This window comes from Thamnophis elegans, chromosome 16 (genome assembly GCF_009769535.1).
Source record: "Thamnophis elegans isolate rThaEle1 chromosome 16, rThaEle1.pri, whole genome shotgun sequence".
Lineage (NCBI taxonomy): Eukaryota > Metazoa > Chordata > Lepidosauria > Squamata > Colubridae > Thamnophis > Thamnophis elegans.
This window is the reverse complement of record NC_045556.1, coordinates 38,682,717-38,702,732: the sequence shown is the minus strand read 5'-3', so window position 1 is coordinate 38,702,732 and position 20,016 is coordinate 38,682,717. Positions and strand designations below refer to the sequence as shown.

Below are 20,016 nucleotides of genomic sequence, written 5' to 3'. Positions count from 1 at the left end.
TGCTGTACATTTAAATGCAAATGCGGTGGGTAACTTTACAAATAGCTTTTAGAGCTGTGTTTCCCACCCATAGCAGCTTTTAAGACAGGTGGACTTCAACTCCCAGAATTCACTAGGCAGCACGGAATTCTGGGAGTTGAAGTCCACATTTCCAAGTTGCCACGGCTGAGAAACTCTGGCTTGGGACATTCTACGGCTATTTTAAAGCACTGCTTAAGAATGTTTTTTAATATATATATATATAATAAGTATATAAAGCTAAGGAGAGTTAAGAGACAGGCCACGGACAGTCCACATTTCAAACCACGCATGGCCCCAGCACCTTCGTTCGTGCCACATTCGTACAAGACGCAAACCTTGCCAAGTTCAGCCTCCGTATTTACAACCGTTCCTGTTGTGTGAATTCAACCTGTTGGGGTTTTTTTTCTTCTTCTTTGCCTCTCAGTTTGCAAGCACAGATGGTGGGCTAATTCGAATTGGCCCACCACCTTAAATATGGGAATTCCCAGGAGTTCCAAATATCGCACTAGCTGAGAATTCTGGGAATTAAAAAAGGAATAAAAAACCCTCCCAAAATATCTATGTTAAGTTGGTCAACAGGTCTTAAGGTTCTTAGAACAGCCAAAATGTTGCCTATCCTAATATTTTTCTAACCCACCGGACAGATATTTTTTGCACTGTCTTAGGGAGCGTTGCCGAATTCCTGCTGTTTGTTTTTCCTGCACTTTGGCCCCCGTGATTGTGAGATTGGAGGGTAAATAAATTGTATTACACAGATTGTTTTGTATAAATTGCCTTGCTCTGAGAGGCCTTCAGCTGTATATAAATATCAACACATCCCCATTAAAGGGCGAGAAAAGAACCCCGTTTAAAGACCTTTCTTTCCCGAGGGAAATGTAGCAGCAGTCCTCAGACTTGCGACATCAGCGAGCCTCGAATTTCTGTTGTTCAGCGAGACATTTGCTGAGTGGGTTGTGCCCCGTTTTACGACCTTTCTTGCCAGGGTTGTTAATCGAATCAGAATAAACAAGTGAACTGATAAAATTAGTAAGCCGGTTGTTAAGTGAATCTTGCTCCCCCCGTTAATTTCGCTTGTCCTGACGGTCGCAAAAAGGGATCACATAACCCAGGGGCACAGCAACGGTCGTAAGTATGAACCAGTTGCCAAGCGTCTGAATTTGGATCACGGTTGTGGGAAGGCGGCAAAAGGTTGCAACTGAAAAATGGTTGGCAGTTCCTTTTTTTTCTCCCCAGTGCTGTTGTAACTTTGAACGGTCACTAAATGGGACTGTTGCAAGTCAAGGACTGGTTGTGCTGTTCATGTCTTCTCTTGCTGGGGAAAAAAAGAGTCATTTGTGCTAAATGGGAGGAAAAAAAGAGTTCTGTAAATAGATGGAAACTAACGAAGGAGAGAAGCAACCTACAGCTAAGAAGAAAGTTCCTGACGGTGAGAACAATGAGCCGGTGGAACTACTGGCCACCAGAGGTTGTGCATTTCTCCCACACTGGGAGTTTTAAAGAAGAGATTGGACATCCACCCGGCCTCGTCAGCTGGAGGAAGCAAGACTTTTTCCAAGCAGCAGGAGACCATAAAAACACGTTTATTGAGTATTTAAAATTTTTTGAAGGGGTGGCGGAGGGAAATCTTTTATAAACCAGCCCCCCACCCCTTCCCTCCTAATCCCCTTGAACTACAAGCCCCATCGCTCGCCACCGAATGCGGGGAGCTTTCCGTTTCTGGGCCCTTCCTAAAAAAAAACGGCAAGAGCCGATTTTGGGGTGAGAAATCTGGATGGGGGGGAGTGGAAAGAAAGGGAAGGAGTTCCAGTCATTGGGGAGAGGGGGGGATCCTCCCCTTGGCACTCAGGAGCCACAAACATGGTTGAGTCATCTCAGTACCAGGATGTGATTAAGCACCCCCCCCGCCCCCCCCAAAAAGCATCGTGGATATTATTATTTTTTTGCTGCTGTATTGATCACACATGCAGACCCATATTAATGAAGGGTGTTGGGTTGCTTTAGTGAAGAGTGTAGGAAAAGCATTTGCGTTCAAAGCAACCTGCAGGCGGCTTAAGCCGAGAGGTCCCAACCATGGTGACTTTTAAGACTTGTGGACTTCAAGTCCCAGAATTCCCAAGCCCGGCTTGGGCTTTTGCTGACTGGGGAATTCTGGGAGTTGAAGTCCACAAGACTTAAAAAGTAATCAAGGGTGGATTACCCCTGGGCTTCAACCAAGTGCAGAATCCCCTTTCCCTCTTAACCTTCATTAATTTTGCCCCCACCCCCACCCCCGGTGGCCGTTTCTCCACCCTCTCCCCCGAAACCCCCCACTGTTCCCCTTTGATTAACTGACCCCCCCCCCATGATTATATAAATAGTGCGTGGATTGCATGCTGCAAATTGCTGTTTTTTTTTCTTTTCTGTTCTTTTGTTAAAAAAAAGAAAACCAGGAAATTCAATAGAAAAGTCACAGAGCTGTATCGGGCGTTGTGTCCTGTCCCCCCCCCCCCCGCAAAGGTGTACGTGGTCCCCCCTCCCGGCCCCAACTTAAATACTCACAGGTGCAACCTGGGAGTCGGAATGCAAGCTCGGCTGAAGTGGATGGACTAGGCCCAAGGGCCCCGCTTCGGCCTTCCTCCCCTTCCCCCATCCAATTTAGCGGTGCTTGTGGGTGTCCCCGTCCCCCCCATCCCCCAAAGAATTTGCATCCCGGGGTCGCATCCGTTCTTAACGCTGCGCGCCTGCAATACGTAAATGGTTTCCGGCTCGTTGGGCGCACTTCGGCATGCAGCGGGATTGACCCAGCGCGTTGGAAAAGGCCTCTGGGGTCTTCGGTGGTGGTCCCTGCCCGATCACGTCGTCGATCCGCCTGGTAAAAGCCGCCTTGCTATGTCCTCAAAAAGACCCGGGCAGGTGCCTCCGTTCCAGCCGTTCCGGGATACAGAACTGCGTAGTCCGATGCCGGAGACGTCGGCGTTCATTGTAGCTTCGTGCCCAGCTTACGCTGCCGGTTCCTTCAAGGAGAATGAGAAGGGTCAGCGGCGCAACTTCCTACTCATGAAAAGCTCACCGTGACGACCTCGCAGGGCTATCTTGTGGCCCGCCAGCGGCCAGCGGAGCTGGCAGCCGAGTCGGACTGTGAGGAGGCTGGAGAAGGCTCGGACAAGGGCTCTGCGTCGGAGGCAGAGAGGCGGCCGAGGCCGTCTGGCAATTCTCAACTGCCTTCGGGGTTAGACAGCAGAGAGGCAGAGGAACAGCTGGAGCCTTTTCCCAGTGTGCACATGCGCAGAGCTGCCAGAAGAAAAGAACAGCTGAAAAATCAGAGTCGACTTGGGAGGAAGGCCACAGGTGGACAATGAATGGCCCCTCCCAGAGGAAACAAAAGAGGAGTGAAAGGGGAGGGGGCTTTTGCAGGAAACAATTTGTTCGTTTATTTAATTTGTTTCAGGAGTGTGAAGATCTGTCCGTGAATCTCAGAGACTCTCTGCCCAGCCTTTCCTTGCACAGCACCTCATTTGGAAAATATTTACCTGGCAGCTTTCCAGGACAGATAAGGTCTGTGGTCATAAATATTCCTTTGAAAGGCTGTTTGCCAGGCCTTGGCTAAAGGTGAAGAATCCACATTCATTTAATAAAAGGGGATTTGTTGGGATAAGGACTCTGCCTCCTGCTTTTTGGGGAGGCCGAGATCAGAACAGGCTAACAGTTGCTTACCTGGCTTCTGCTCTGCTGATCGCGTACTCGAACCATAAGATGTTGGGGATGAGGCTGGTGTCTCGGATTAGGAAAAACTCGGATAACGGCCTTTCAAACGGAAAGGAGAGGCAGGAAGTTTGGGCGGGGAAGAAAGGCAGAAAGAGAGGGAAGTAAAGTTAGCCAAAATATAGCCAGATCCTTTTAACTCCTTCCCACCGAATCAGCACAAGGATCAGGACTAGGATTCATGCTATTGTGGGGCGGCTTTATTGGGCCTTTTAATTCGAGGGCTCGAAAGAAAAAGACACATCAAAATCACGTTCACAGCAATTGCTCCACTTCGCAACTGACTTTGCTGGCCGGAAGCTAGGCGGGAAAGTCACACATGTACAGGTACACCAGTTGCCGAGCGCCCAAATCCTGATCACACGACAATGGGGGACGCTGCAACGAGTGTGAAAAATGATCCTAAGTCCCCTTTCCCCCCACCCCCCAGTGCCACTGTAGCATCCATCACTGAACGAATGGTTGTAAGTCGAGAACTACACATTTCTGGCTCCTTTCTGATTTCAGCAAATTCCAGACATGGCATTTCCAGACAAAACAGATCTGCTTTGCGGCTGGATTCCGTTAATGCCACCTCCAACTGCCTCCCCTCTGAAGGATTCCCTCTGGAAAATGCCCACCTGGGAATGATGTTGATCCAGGAGGAGGTTTGGCAATGATCCAGGCAGGAAAAACAAAATGTTCTGGGATATTCCACCATTCTCTCTGGAATGCCCCCCCCCCCCTGTTCCTGAGTCAAATACCGTATTTTGGGGACTATAAGATGCACCAAGATTTTGAAGAGGCAAATTTAAAAAAAAAAAAGTTTTTTTGCACTTTGCAGACCTCCCAAAAACAGTCCCATTTTGTTTCTAAAAGGGCCCATTTTTGTTTTTTTTTAAGGGTATGAATAGCCTTTAGGAGGCTTTCAGAGAGTTCCTGGAGGCTGGGGGGGGGGGGGGGGGCGCAAAATTGAGCAAAAAACAGCCCGTTTTGGTAAAGGGGGCGGGGGTTTCAGGAGGCCAAAAATGCTGTATTCAGTGTATAAGAGGCACCCAGATTTTCAGCCTCTTTTATTATTATTATTTTTTTAATTTTATCAATTTCATATATACATTCACAATTATATGATCTCATAACTGTTATTCATAATATGTATTTATAACAATTTTTTCCCTACAGTTGACAATATACTTGAAGATTGCTTTCTTACCATCCCATAGATCCATCTTATCTTACAACGGTCCTACTTCTTCTTCCCTCCCTCTTGGTCTGAGGGGAAATGAGACCATTCCCCTGTCGTGGTCAGACCACTGCCTACTGAGGCTAGACTTCCGGAGGCCAAACCCCCACCGTGGGGAGGAGGAACCGACCAGGTGGTTCCGCCCCAGGCGACTGATGGACCCTGTTAGGTTCCAGACGGAGCTTGGGGTCATTCCAGATGCTCTCGCCCACAGTTCGGCGGAGACTATTGCTGCGGCCTGGCACTCGGCGGCATCAGAGTCTCTGGACCGAATTGCGCCACTACGGCCCCTCCGGGTCAGCGGCTCGCGGAGGCCCCCTTGGTTCACCGAGGAGCTCCGCGAGATAAAGCGCCGGAGGAGACGCCTAGAGCACCTGTGGAGGTCCGACAGGTCCGTATCGAACCGAGCACTGTTGACAGCTTGCACCAAGGAGTATATTTGGGCATTGAGAACCGCCAAAAGATCACACATTGCCTCCTTGGTAGCGTCCGCCGAGTCTCGCCCAGCCGCCTTGTTCAGGATAACCCGCTCCCTCCTAAATAGGAGGGAGACGGGGAACCCCCTGCAGGGTAAGGCTGAGGAGTATGGTCAGTTCTTGGCGGACAAAGTTGCTCGGTTTCGATCGGAACTGGACTCCACCCCCGCAGATCCAGCCGGGACACAGGGGAATAATTTGGTAGACCACCTCTGGGTTGAGTTTCAGGATGTTGCCTCTGGGGATGTGGACAAGGCTATGCGAGCTGTGAGCTCCTCCACCTGTATACTGGACCCGTGTCCCTCTTGGCTGACTGCCAACAGCAGAGAGGTGACACGAGGCTGGATCCAGGCGGTTGTTACCGCCTCTCTTCGGGAGGGACACCTCCCCACCGCGCTTAAGGCGGCGGTGGTGAGGCCCCTCCTGAAGAAACCGTCCTTGGATCCAGCAGTTCTTAACAACTATCGTCCAGTCTCCAACCTCCCCTTTGTGGGGAAGGTTGTTGAGAAGGTGGTGGCCTTACAGCTTCAGCGTACCTTGGAGGAAGCTAACTATCTTGACCCCTTCCAGTCTGGCTTCAGGCCCGGTTACAGCACTGAAACCGCTTTGGTCGCATTGACCGATGATCTCTGGAGAGCCAGAGATGGAGGCTACGCGTCCATCCTGGTTCTCCTCGACCTCTCAGCGGCTTTCGATACCATCGACCATGGTATCCTTCTGCGACGACTGCGGGAGGTGGGGGTGGGTGGCACTGTTTTACAGTGGTTCTCCTCCTACCTCTCGGACAGGTCGCAGTCGGTGTTGGTGGGGAGGGAGAGATCGTCCCCGAGGCCCCTAACCTATGGGGTGCCGCAGGGCTCGGTTCTGTCCCCCCTGCTATTTAACATATACATGAAACCGCTGGGCGAGATCATTCGGAGGCACGGGATTAAGTACCATCAATATGCGGACGATACGCAGTTGTATCTGTCCGCCCCGTGCCAACTCAATGAAGCGGTGGACGTGATGAACCGGGGCCTTGAGGCTGTTAAAGACTGGATGAGAGCTAACAAACTGGTACTCAACCCGGAAAAGACCGAGTGGCTGTTGTGTTTTCCTCCCAAAAATTTGGCTAACGTTCCATCAATCAGGCTGGGGGGGCAAAATTTATACCCCTCAGACAGGGTCCGCAACTTGGGAGTCCTCCTGGATCCACAGCTGAATTTTGACCACCACTTGTCGGCTGTGACCAGGGGGGCATTTGCCCAGGTTCGCCTGGTGCGCCAGTTGCGGCCCTACCTGAACCGGGAGGCTCTCACAACAGTCACTCGAGCCCTTGTGATCTCTAGACTGGAATACTGCAATGTGCTCTACATGGGGCTGCCCTTGAAGAGCATCCGGCGACTTCAGCTAGTTCAGAACGCGGCCGCGCGAGTGATCATGGGCGCACCACGGTTCGCCCATATAACACCAATCCTCCGTGAGCTGCGCTGGCTACCTGTTGATCGTCGGGTGCACTTCAAGGTCTTACTTACCACCTATAAAGCGCTCCATGGTAGTGGATCTGTCTATTTGAGAGACCGCCTCCTGCCAATTACCTCCCTGCGTCCCATCAGATCGCACAGAGTAGGCCTCCTCCGAATTCCATCCGCCAGTCAGTGCCGACTGGCGACTACGCGGAGGAGAGCCTTCTCAGTTGCAGCTCCGACATTATGGAACAACCTCCCCGTGGAGATCCGTACCCTCACCACAGTCCAGGCCTTCCGCACAGCCCTCAAGATCTGGCTATCCCGTCAGGCCTGGGGATAGGATTACTCTCACCCCGCCCGAATGTTGAGTGAATGTTGTGTTTTTATGGATAATTTTCTTTTATTCACGATTCTTTTTCTTTTTAAGTCTTGTCTTGCACTCCCTTCCCCTCATTGTTGTAAGCCGCCCTGAGTCCCCTCAGGGAAAAGGGCGGCATATAAATCCTCAATAAAAAAATAAAAAAATAAATCCCTCTTTCCTTCCCTCGTTTCTTCTCTCCTACTCTCCTTCCTTCCCTCCTTCCTTCCCCTTCCCTCCTTCCCTCCTTCCCTCCTTTCTTTTCTTCCTCCACTTTTTGGAGGGAAAAAGGTGCGTCTCATACTCTGAAACTTTGCCCATCCCCACTATCTGCAAAGAGAGGCATTTCCTTAAGTTCAGAAGGACTCCGGAGCAGGGGAAGATGGGCTTACCAGGCAGCTATCCTCGGGAACAAGGGCGTTAGGATTTCCTGGGTGAAGAGGAACCACAGGGCAGCCATGAAGCTGCCTACGAAACCTCCGTAGACAACTTGGCTCCAGGTGTGATACAGTAAGTAAACCCTAAGGAGAAAAATAAAAAAAAGTTAGGAAGGAGGAAGCGAGCGAGGGGGGCCGTTTAGCTCTTTCTCCCTAAACTCCCTATAAACAGCAGTTCTTCCAACCTTGGCAACTTTAAGATTGTGTGGCCTTCGTTGCTGGCTGGATGTTGTGCCAGCAGCCAGTGGAGCTGGCAGCAGATTCGGAGAGAGAGGAGGTTGGGGAGGAACCTGGGCCAGTCGTGGAGTCTGGTGAGGGCTCTGGTGAGGGCTCTGTGTCGGAGGCAGAGAGGGGGCCAGGGCCGTCTGACGGTTATCAGCTGCCTTCAGAGTCAGACGTCAGTGAGGCAGAAGAACAGCTGGAGCCTGTTCCCAGTGTGCGCATGCACAGAGTGGCCAGATGAAGGGAAGAGCTAATGAACAGGGGTCGACTTGGGAGGAAGGCCACAGGGGGACGATGAATGGCCCCTCCCAGAGGGAATAAAAGAGGAGCGAAAGGGGAGTGGAGTTTGCAGGAGACAATTAGTTCACTTAATTCATTCGTGACTCTCTGAGACTCCTTGCAAAGTTCTGCAGATCTCGGCCTGGCAGCTCTCCAAGCCAGAGAAGGTCTGTGACCGTAAATCCTCCCTTGAAAGACTTTGCTGGATGTGAATGAGCAGAATTCACAGTCCATTAATAAAAAGAGGTTTTTGGCGGGACCAGGAGTTGGCTTCATGCTCTCGGGAAGCCTCGGTCAGAACAGCTGGGGAATTCTGGGAGTTGAAATCCAAACACCTTGGGAAGTTCTCAAGGTTGTGATAAGACGACTGACTCACAGCCATCTGGGGACAGGAAGGCAACATCACAACACGCAACCAACATACCTGCTGCATGAGACTAGACAAGCCAAGGTTAAAAGGCAGACGGACAACACGTGTCTCCACAGCAAGTCCAGGAACCTGGCATTGTTGGTTTGGTGCATCCTAGGAGAGATTAAACAAGCTTCTCAATCAGCAGCCAGGAAACCAACATCTCAGTTCTGAGAAGGGGAAGCCCAAAGCTGGCTGGGGAATTCTGGGAGTTGAAATCCACAGGTCACCGAACGAACTGTTTATAAGCCAAGGACTACCTGTACACAGGCCAGTGGCCAAGGACGTGAATTTTGATCATGTGACCATGGGACACTGCAACAGCCGTACGTGCAAGGACCAAGAGCCGAGGTGGCGCAGTGGTTAGGGTGCAGTACTGCAGGCCACTTCAGCTGACTGTGATCTGCAGTTCAGCGGTTCAAATCTCACTGGCTCAAGGTCGACTCAGCCTTCCATTCTTCCAAGGTGGGTGAAATGAGACTGTGGGGGCAAGTTGCTGACTCAATTTGCTAAAAAAATTGTAAACCGCTTAGAGAGGGCTGAAAGCCCTATGAAGCGGTATATAAGTCTAATAAATAAATAAATAAATAAATAAATAAATAAATAAAGCTATAAGTCACTTTTTCGGTGGTGGTGTAACTTCAAATTGTCGTTAAGCGAAGGCTGTAACTTGAGGACTACCTGAAAATGTCTAAAACCTTTGGCTATTCCATGTATCCCACCAAGAGAGAAAATGCTGGATTATCTGGCCCTGTTATCAAGAACTGTAAACCGAATCAAAAGGAAATATTTTTTTTCTCCTTCTCGTTATTAATAAGGGGCTCTCCTTTTGCGCGCCTGCGTCAAGGCACAAAATAAAACAAAACCTTTTCCACTGCCGGGATTGAACAAGCTCTACTCACCTTAAATAAAGGAAGAGGAACGAATAGACAGAGAAAAACCATATAAATTGGGAATGGCTGGAAGGCATGGCGTACTTCGAGTAGACGGATGGGTGGGCTTCTGCGGAGAGCGAAAGGAAACGCGGAGGTTAGGCAAACAGTACAAACTGCGTGTGATGTCCCACCACATTCGCTCTCAAGTCTGACCTCATTGTGGCTTCAAGGAGACACCGTATCATATAGTCTCCTGGGGCTGGAAGGGACCTTGGAGGTCTTCTAGTCCAACCCCCTGTTCGAGCAGGAGATCCTATCCCACTCGGGACAAACGGTTCTCCAATCTCTTCTTAAAAACTTCCAGTGATGGAACAGCCACAACTTTTGAAAGGAAGCCATTCCACTGGTTAATTGTTCTCACTGCCAGGAAGTTTCTCCTTAGTTCTAAGTTGCCTCTCTCCTTGATTAGTTTCCACCCATTGCTTCTTGTCCTGCCTTCAGGTGCTTTGGAGAATAGCTTGACTCCCTCTTCTTTGTGGCAGCCCCTGAGATATTGGAAGACTGCTATGTCTCCTCTAGTCCTTCTTTTCATTAAACTAGACATACCCAGTTCCTGCAACCGTTCTTCACATGTTTTAGCCTCCAGCCCCATAATCCCCTTTGCTGCTCTTCTCTGCACTCTTTCTAGAGCAGTGTTTCTCAACCTTGGCAACTTGAAGATGTCCGGATTTCAACTCCCAGAATTCCCCAGCCAGCATTCGCTGGCTGGGGAATTCTGGGAGTTGAAGTCCGGACATCTTCAAGTTGCCAAGGTTGAGAAACACTGTTCTAGAGTCTCCCCATCTTTTTCCTATGGAGGTGACCAGCAGACCACGAGACCAAGACCCCCTTATCGGCATCCCCGTGAGTGGTACTCTACCTGGGCAAGGCCTCTGTTCCTGGATAATGTTCTTGATTAACCAATTCACACCTTCGTTGAAGCAGAGCCCACCCAAGAAAGAGATCTACGGAAGAGGAAGGAGAGGTTTAAAACCAGATTAACCATTTGCAAGGCGGCTCTTGTCAATTCGACGTACCGTTTCTTGGCCGAATTGATCTGCTATTTCAGCCAATCAACAGCCAACGAGATTGCTACCGAAGGTTGAGATTCAGGGCTGAAGACTGCACAACTCACTATGGGTAGTCCTTGACTTACAATGTTCAGCAACCGTTCGAAGTCACAACGGCACCGGGAAAAAGTGACTTATGACCGTTTTTCACACTTACGACCTTTGCGGCAAATTCAGACGCTGGGCAACTGACTCATATTTATGCCGGTCGCAGTGATCCCCTTTTGCGACCTTCTGACAAGCCCAATGGGGGAGCCAGATTCACTTAACAACCGTGGTTCCCTAACTTAACAATGGCAGGGATTCACTTAACAACTGTGGCAAGAAAGGTTGTAAAATGGGACAAATTTAACTTAACAGCTGTCTCGCTCAGCAACAGAAATTTTGGGCTCAGTTATGGTCGTAAGTCAAGGACCACCTGTAGATTGTAACAGTCTCAGTTTTGGGAAGAACTCCATGCGATGGAAGGCCAGCAGCAACAACTGTGATTGTTGTGTATATAAAATCACATCCACCCCTCTAATAGAAGGACGTGGCAGTGGCTCAGTGGCTAAAGACGCGGAGCTTGTCAATCAGAAAGGTCGGCAGTTCGGAGGTTTGAATCCTGAGTGCCGCGTAATGGAGTGAGCTCCCGTGACTTGTCCCAGCTTCTGCCAACCTAGCAGTTTGAAAGCAGGTAAAAAATGCAAGTAGAAAAATAGGAACCACCTTTGGTGGGAAGGGAGCCGCCTTCCGTGCGCCTTCAGCATTGAGTCATGCCGGCCACATGACCACGGAGACGTCTTCGGACAGCGCTGGCTCTTCAGCTTTGAAAGGGAGATGAGCACCATCACCCCCTAGAGTCAGGAACGACTGGCACGTCTGTGCGAGGGGAACCTTTACCTTTAACTTACCCCTCTAATAGCCTTGTGGGTTCTTAGGATTATACAGATTGCTGTAGACCTTGAGAGAAGCCAAGGGGACTTACCGTGTGCAGCTCTCTCTTGAAGACGATGAGGGTGAGGAAGCCCACGATGATGAAGATGGGACTCAGGCTCAGGTAGGCGAGGAGATGGCCAGTGAAATCACCTGGGAGGGAGACAGAGAGATCAAAGTGTGTGGGAAAGAATTTGCATCCCTCTGGAAGGGCTGCTGAGCCTCAAAGCTTTTCCCAGGATGGTCGGTTTATAGAAAAGAATATTTGCAGCTCAAGGCTGAACTGTGGGGTTCTTGATGCTCTCTGAGCTTGGTGGTTTTCCTTGCAGACGTTTCACGGCCCAAGTAGGTAACCTCATCAGTGCTTGGAGAGAATAGGGTTGAGGAGGAGTGTGAAATCCTTGGTGTTTTCTACCTCGGTGGTTTCCTTGCAGACGTTTCATGGCCCAACTAGGTAACCTCATCAGTGCTACAAGGGAGCTAACTTCTAACCAACGCGATCTTCCAGCACGGATGATGGGTAATAAGATGCCTGCAAGGAAACAACTAACCCCAGAGGGCACCAAGGGCCCCACAGCCCTCCTCTCCACAAACCCCCCCCACTCTCCGAGCCCTGAATTTCTGATGCTAAGTGACCCAAATCCCTTTTCTCAGCACCGCCGTAATGCTGAGCGGTCTCTAAACGGGACAGTTGTAAATCGGGAACTACCTGTGCTTGAATTCTCTTGAGAAAAACCAATAGAAAGGCAAAGAGTTTAAAACTCACACTCTTCCCTTCTCCGATCAGGTACCAAGTTTCGAAGTTTCCAGAGTCCCACTTTTATTCCCCAGGCTTCAACTGTGGCACGCAAACCCATGCCCAGATTTTTTTTTTAAAAAAAAAAACATGTTAATAATAGCATCTTAAAACCAAGATATGTCAAGTATATTGATATGGAAGCATAAATGCCATCAACATAGAATGGAGTTTGCTCATAAGCTGAAATACACCAATGAGAGGAAGAATGGGAAACAGAGAAGAAAGATGGGAAGAGAGGGATAGGAGAGAGGGTAAGGGGGGGAGATGAGGAGGATAAGGAGGAGTGGAATGAAGAGAGAGGAGAAGGAGAAAGGAAGGGGAAGTAGAGCAGAAAAGGATGATGGAGGGAAGAAAGGAGGTAGGAGAGAGGTAGAAGAAAGAGGTGTATGAAGAACAGAAGAGCTAATAATGGGTTTTTATCTTTCTGGGCGTTGATGACAAGAGGAACTGATGTAATTACTACTTAATACAGTGGTTCCCAAACTTGGCAACTTTAAGACTTGGCTGGAGAATTCTGGGAGTTGAAGTCCACAAGTCTTAAAGTTGCCAAGTTTGGGAACCACTGACTTAATACAATAGGATATTGGCTATGTAATAGTATACATGTGATTATATGTTATGAAAATGGAAAATAAAAGAAGTATATTTAAAAAAAATAGCCTCTTTCCTTTATGCATGGGAAGATTGAGAGAGAGACGAAAGGCAGCTTCCCCCTAAAACCAGATTAAAAAGTGAGGTTTGCCACAGGAGCTTCGGCTAAGACGACACTCGGAGGGTGTCGGGGGAATGGAAACCAAACCACATCCTTCTCCCGGCTACCGTTTCCTCTCCGATGGCAGCTGGTGGCAGATGCTCCGGCTGTGAGAAAGTCTGGCCACACTCAGCCTTTCAGGGGGCCAGTTCAGTGGCAGTCCTTGACTTACAACCCGTTCGTTTAAGGACTTTTCCAGGTTGCGACAGCGCTGAGCAAGTGACTCAGGACCGTTTTTTTTCACACTTAAACCCCAAATTTCTGTGGTTAAGGGAGACGTTTGCTAAGTGAGTTTGGCCGTATTTTCCTGCAGCAGCTAAGTTAGTAAAAGGTTGTTAAGTGAGTCTGGTTTCCCCCTTTGCTTGTCGGAAGGTCGCAAAAGGGGATCAGGTGATCCCAGGACACTGCGACCGCCGTAAATATAAGTCAGTTGCCAAACCTCTGAATTTGGACCACGTGAGCCTGGGAATGCTGAAACAGTTGTAAGTGTGAGATGTGGTCACAAGTCACTTTTTTTTTTCAGTGCCACTGTAACCTTGTGTGGTCACTAAATCAACTTTTTGCAATAAGAAAACCCTTTTTGTCACATATTTTAAAATTAAAATAATGTTGAGACATTAAAATTAAAGAAATGAGATTGGTGGCTTTATACTATGGATTTCAGAGTATTTTCCCATCGCAACTGGACTTCAGAGAATGGGATGAAATAAAGAATTGCTTTGGAGTGATTTACGAAGCCTGCTGGGTGAATTACCATTCACCTTGCTTTAATTCTAGAAAAATAATTATGATGCAGCCACAGAGCAGCTTCCTTTAAGAGATAGAGAGGTAGGTAGGTAGGTAGGTAGGTAGGTAGGTAGGTAGGTAGGTAGGTAGGTAGGTAGGTAGATAGATAGATAGATAGATAGATAGATAGATAGATGATAGATAGATACACATAGAGATATATAGATATGAGAGAAGGAGAGATAGCAGGAAAGGAAGAGTGGAGGAGAGGTAAGGGAAGAAGAAAGAGATAAGGAAAGGTGGGTGGAAGGAAGAGAAAGAGAAGGAGAAGAGGGAGGAAGGGAGAAAAAGAGAAGGAGAGAGGGTAGGAAGGGGAAGAGAGAGGGTAAGAGTAGGGGAGAGGTAAGAGAAGAAAGAAGGGGAAGGAGAGGAGGAAGAAAGGAAGTAGAGAAGGAGAGAGAAAAGAAAAGAAAGAGAAAATAAGGTGGTGTCATAACAGACGCTAGGGATGGTAAACAATCCAATCCAAACTGTATCCTATAATCTCTTAAATGGAATAACAATAGTATAAGAATGGCAAAGAAAAAGAATAACCATGTGAATGTATACCTAGAATTGTATGTAAGAGAATAAATGATAGTAAGAATAGATAGCACCTTATAGATAAACAATATTTGGTTATAAGTAGCTAAGTATAAATAAAGAAATGTACATAAAAATGGATAACGAATAAGAGGACCATGAATGCAAGATAGAAACGTATAGAAGGGAAAACACCAACTGCAAAGAAACCGATACGGAACTGCTGTATGATATACGATGGAACTTCTTGTTCCTAGGTTGTCTTAAGTCATGTGTTTGTTTTTGCTGATGTGTTTATGTGTGTAAAATAAAAACTTTAAAGAATAAAAGAGAGATATATAGATATGGTTCCATGCCAAGGTTAGGAAGTGCTCCTGAACAGCCAACAGCTCGTCAATATGGCAATATGGCTTTCAGCTTGCGGGGAGCAGACGGACAGAAACAGACGGTCCCACTTGTCTGTTTTCACCCTCCAAACAAATCTCCTTGCCCACAGCTGGCCCGAGGAATGACTGCCTTTCCATCTGCTCAGTGGAGCATCCAGCTAATGATGCACCCTGAAAGGTAACCTACATTAGCAGCTCCCAAATCTTTGGGCACCGGGCTCCGTGGAGAGAGGATTTTCCGCGGATCGGATGGGGGGGCCGTTTCGCATGCTGCCTGCATCCCAAGGATGATGGTGTAACCGAAAGGTAAAGGATCCCCTCGCACATCTGCACTAGTCATTCCCGGCTCTAGGGGGCGGTGCTCATCTCCATTCCAAAGCCGAAGAGCCAGCGCTGTCCGAAGACGTCTCCATGGTCATGTGGCCGGCATGACTCAATGCCGAAGGCGCACGGAGGAACGCTGTTCCCTTCCCACCAAAGGTGGTCCCTCTTTTTTCTACTTGCATTTTTTAATGTGCTTTCGAACTGCTAGGTTGGCAGAAGCTGGGACAAGTCACGGGAGCTCCCTCCGTTACGCGGCGCTAGGGATTCGAACTGCCGACCTTTCTGATCGACAAGCTCAGCGTCTTAGCCAGTGAGCCACCGCCGTCCCTAATAAGTTATTAAATGTCTGCAAGAAAATGGCTAGGCTTAGAGAGCACCAATCACCCCACAGTCCTCCTCCTCCTCCTCCTCTCCACAAACCCACTCTCTTCTAGCACTGATGACGTTACCTACTTGGGTAATGAAACGTCTGCAAGAAAACCACCAAGCTCAGGGAGCACCAGGGACAAATCTGCTTGTTTTAAGCCGAGCTAGTCAGGGTCTGTAGAACGGCTGTATCCTGCCTGGCGAGGCACTTAAAAACTCCATCTCTACATCAAGCTCAAAACAATACCAACTAATGTTACTTGAGACACGCACACACGCACACAGCCAGTGACTCTACCCAGCTTGCAGGCATTAAGTAACCCAGCATCATTCAGGAAAGAGGAGTGGAGGCAGCTGAATACCAGAGGAGATAAATAATACATGTGCTTTATAGCTACAATCTGCCTATCATCCACAGGACTGAGTGCCTAGGAAGGAGAAAAACCTCGAAGGATGCCAAATCGTGGGCTCTGCTCGGAAACGCCACACCCTGTTACGAAAAAAAAAAACCTCTTTCCCGACGGGCTAATATCTCAAGGAAGGGGAGATATATTTTTGAAAACTTCAGTTATATAAAGCAGGTTGCCAGCGATGCGGGTTCTCCCTGCCCCTCTCTTCTGCCGCTTTGCTCAAAATCTGACCTCCTCTCAAATAAAGCTTAAAGCTAAATTGGGAGAAGCAAAACCTGGGGGGGGGGGTGTGGCTGTGTTGTAATCCCCCCCCCCGCACTCCAGATTTCAGACTTTGCTCTGCTACTGATAAGATAAAGCCGGTAGCAGAAACCAACCTGAATCCAACATCGCGACACCAAATACGGATTAATGAAGGCACGGAAACTGTCAGGAATGCCCGAGAGAGAGAGAGAGGAGACAAGGGTGCTGTGTGGCAGGCACAGTGAGAGGAATGCCAGGGCTAATCCCATCTGTGTAAAATAGGCCAGGTTGGACAACAGGTTAGAAGTCAATGTCCATTTATGCGTGAAAGATGACCAGAAGAAGCTCCTGGCTTAACACTGATAAACTTATCACTGATGAGTCTATCAGTGGGCTCAACCTTGGTTTACTGAAGGGATTTGATTCCAAGTATCTGTGGAGATTCCAGATCAACACTCAAGGAGGCATTTGGACCCATTTCCCCACGAAAAAGAAAACCCTTCCAGCGCCTGACTATTTCCTGAGTGGCGACAGAATTAAACGTCTTGCTTTCTTCTGAAACTTTTCTTTTCTTGGCTTTATCCATAGTTGGCCTACCAGGGGCCAAAATGCTCAATAAGCCGCGTGCCGGCTGATATCACACATTGGCGGTTGTGGCACCTATTCTGAGCGACAGGGAGCCGCAGCAGAGGGATTCCAGAGCCACATGCGGCTCCAGAGCCACAGGTGGCTGATCCCTGATCCAGCTCATGGTTGTCCCGAAAGTCCTTTTCCAAAAGGCTCCTTGGATTTTCTTGGGCTTTTTTTCCTTGAAACTTTTTGCTTCTCATCCAAAATGCAGCATTTTTTTCAAGGAAAACCCCAAGTCTTTTGGAAAAACACTTTTGGGGTATTAATGGTACCATGGAAGTGTGAACTGAGCAGGCTACTTTATGGCCCAAGGTGTTGAATTGATTCGGCCATTCTTGTCTTGAACAAAGAGTCTTTTTTTAAAAAAGGAGGATTCCAATGAATTTGCCATTGTTTCTATTACCTGCACTTTAACAGACTTAAATAAACACGCAACCAAACCAGGGTCATTTTTCAAGCTTTGTCAGTCTGGTTGCTTAAGGAGCTTGGGTTGGGTTGAGGAATCAGGCCTGTCTTAGCACTAAATATCCATTTCTTAGCACTTTGTAGGGAGCCGGATGGACATGACAGCCCAGAATTTACCGCCTGGCATAGCAGATCAGGTGTGCAAAGTCACTGGGTTTTAAGAAAGGATTGTGCAAAGGCAGCTAGGCGTGTTTGGCAAAGGAAACAGATCATCATCAATTACACCACGTATTAAAGGAGATTGGGGATCGTAGTTGAGATGCTTGGCCAGGACAGCAAAGTCCCGGCCGCAAATCCATCTCAGCCTTGAGCCCTAGCTGGCAATTTTTTGGGGGGGACAGGGGGAGGAACCCCCTGCTCTTTTGGCACAACTTCACAGGGCTGGTGTGGAACAAAAAATAATTGGAGGAAGGTGAATAGGGAAATCCAACCTTTTGAGTCCTGGAGGAAAGGGAGAAATACGCTTTGGTTTTTTAAAAAAATATTTAAAGCGTTCACATAGCTGTCCATCTTATAAACCAACTCTGGGCATGAAAGCCATTATTTACCAATAAATGAGAATATTTCTAGCTCAGGGACGAAATGAGGGGTCCTTGGTGCTAGTATTTAAAACTTTCAACTGGACATATTTAAAACTAGCTGAATACCCGTGCTCCTATGTGATCGGGCTTGATAAATCGACGCTTACAGCTTGAAAATAAATGAGTATTACGACTTTTCCTCTCCCCTTCTCCCCCTCAGGCTTGCCCCACAGAGGCCTCTTCTATCTTATCCCCTTCTCTCCCATCAGTCTTAACTCCTTAGCAATCCGAGCGTTTTTCAAGTGGGGAGAGGAATAGAGCGTCTAAATCCTTAGCATCAGAGCGTGTTAATAATACTATAAGAAATGCTAATGATCTGATTAGTCATTTCGAAAAAATCCTTTCTAAGCGAGCGCCAAGAGGAATTATAGGTGCCAAATTTCAAGTTTGCAGGTTTTACGGTCCTGGAGATTTTTGTGATGATGCAAGAGTGCTATTTCGTTTTTCGATACAAATAAATAAAGGTTGTAGTGCAAAGAAGCCGCTCCTTGCTTGGGAAACCGGCAAAGCCGTCTCCAGGACAAAAGGGAGGGCTCCACCATGCCAATCCCTGGCTGGGGCGCCATGCACCATCAATTGCAAAAGTGTGCAAAACTAGGTGATTTGTCCAGGGGGATGGGGGGCACAGCCCTGACTCAAGCAAGCGCCCCTTCCCCACAACTGATAGGAGGAGAGGGCGGCTTGCAAAAGACCCGGGAAGCAGTTGCAATGGAGGGAGGGGGGGGAGGAAGAAATGCACCCCCGCCCCAATTTCCAGGCTGTGTACTATCAAAGCCCAGGAGGCACCGCGCATGCGCACTACGGCAGCCAGCGGCTCCCTATCTGCTAGCAGCAGCGTCGCCGTCCCAATACGCATGCGCGCCCGTCCGCCGCTCATCAGCGGCTCACTATTTGGCAGCTCCTGCCTCGCGTCCCCTCAGGCCCGGCTGAAGTTAAAAGGCCCCCGCGCGAAGAAGAAAGAGCGCTTTTTACCTGCCGGGTACTCGACGTGCGTGAGAGACACCGATTTCCACGGAACGGGGACCGAGCACTCTCCGACTGCGGCCATCTTACCCGGATACCGGCCGGCCGGCCACAGCCAATCGGCCGGCACACACAGGGCGGGGCGGCCAATGGGCGTGCCTGCTTGGCCCACTCGGCCAATCGGGGAGCTCTCCAGGTGAGGGCCTCCAACCAATCCTCGACTACTACCACACCCCCGCGGCCTGTCCTTCCCTTGGAATCAAGCAGCCAATCACGAAGCCCCGGTCCGTAGCCGGGCCCAGGTAGAACGAGAAAGCCAATGGGAGGAGAAGCGGGGCGGGGCGGCCGCCGAGGATTGGCTGGCTCTGCTTGCCAACTGAGAAGTTGCTCGGTTGGCCCGCCCCTCCTTCGCTGCCTCGTCTCCTCCCTCCACGCGCGCTCCCGCTGAGAGCCAATCAGATCTTCGGGAGTGGATGGCGGGCTGAGGAGCGATTGAATGGGAGCGCGGTGCATTGTGGCTCCGCCTCTCTTGTGACTCAAGGCTATCATGGCCAGATGGTGGCCTGTTCTAGCCATGCCTTAACCCTACATTGTGGAATAAACCGCAGTTAAGCTTGACTTGAAGGAACCTGCTATGCCCTCTTTGCAAATCACACTGCGGGTGCTCTTCCCAACTTTTGCAACTTAAAACCACTCCAAAAATAGGAGGAATACTAGATATGTTCATCACCTTTTGAGTTGTTTGTAAAAATAATATATAATAAAGTAAAATATACAAAATAAAGTAAAAGTCTCCTCTGATTGGCCCATCTTTGTAAATTTGAACCCGAGAAAACCTGCTACCCTTTGCGTCTTCTCCATCTGCTACGAATTCATTTTAAAAAAAAAATTGTACACAAAACATTCAGACTGAGAGATTTTAATCCTATTTCAAAAGCTCTGCAATAACCCCACCCAAAATAAAAGCTTAGTGAGTGGGTTAGAGCAGTGTTTTTCAACCTTGGCAACTTGAAGATGTCTGGACTTCAACTCCCAGAATTCCCCAGCCAGCATTCGCTGGCTGGGGAATTCTGGGAGTTGAAGTCCAGACATCTTCAAGTTGCCAAGGTTGAAAAACACTGGGTTAGAGAAACCTCAGCCCTTGCAAAAAAAACAGGGCTTTTTGGTGTGTTCACGCCGCCCGAAGGCTTCAAGGATTTGTAAGGAGAAGAAAATTCATTCTTCTCCTGTCTTCCTCCTGTCTTCCGGGCACCATCTGCACGAGATCAATTCCCCGGA

The 20,016-nt window shown here is 48.8% G+C and overlaps 1 protein-coding gene across 1 annotated transcript; it reads right to left on the bottom strand.

The window, feature by feature from the left end:
* Positions 1–1,583: 1,583 nt before the first annotated feature.
* DOLPP1 (dolichyldiphosphatase 1) lies at positions 1,584–18,864 on the bottom strand. The gene is made up of 8 exons (XM_032233044.1): positions 18,748–18,864; positions 11,565–11,665; positions 10,408–10,492; positions 9,516–9,615; positions 8,629–8,727; positions 7,659–7,787; positions 3,715–3,804; positions 1,584–3,014 (listed from the first exon to the last, which is right to left on the bottom strand). The coding sequence occupies exons 1-8, from the start codon at positions 18,821–18,823 to the stop codon at positions 2,978–2,980; spliced, it is 717 nt and encodes a 238-aa protein (XP_032088935.1). The 5' UTR covers positions 18,824–18,864; the 3' UTR covers positions 1,584–2,977.
* Positions 18,865–20,016: the final 1,152 nt, after the last annotated feature.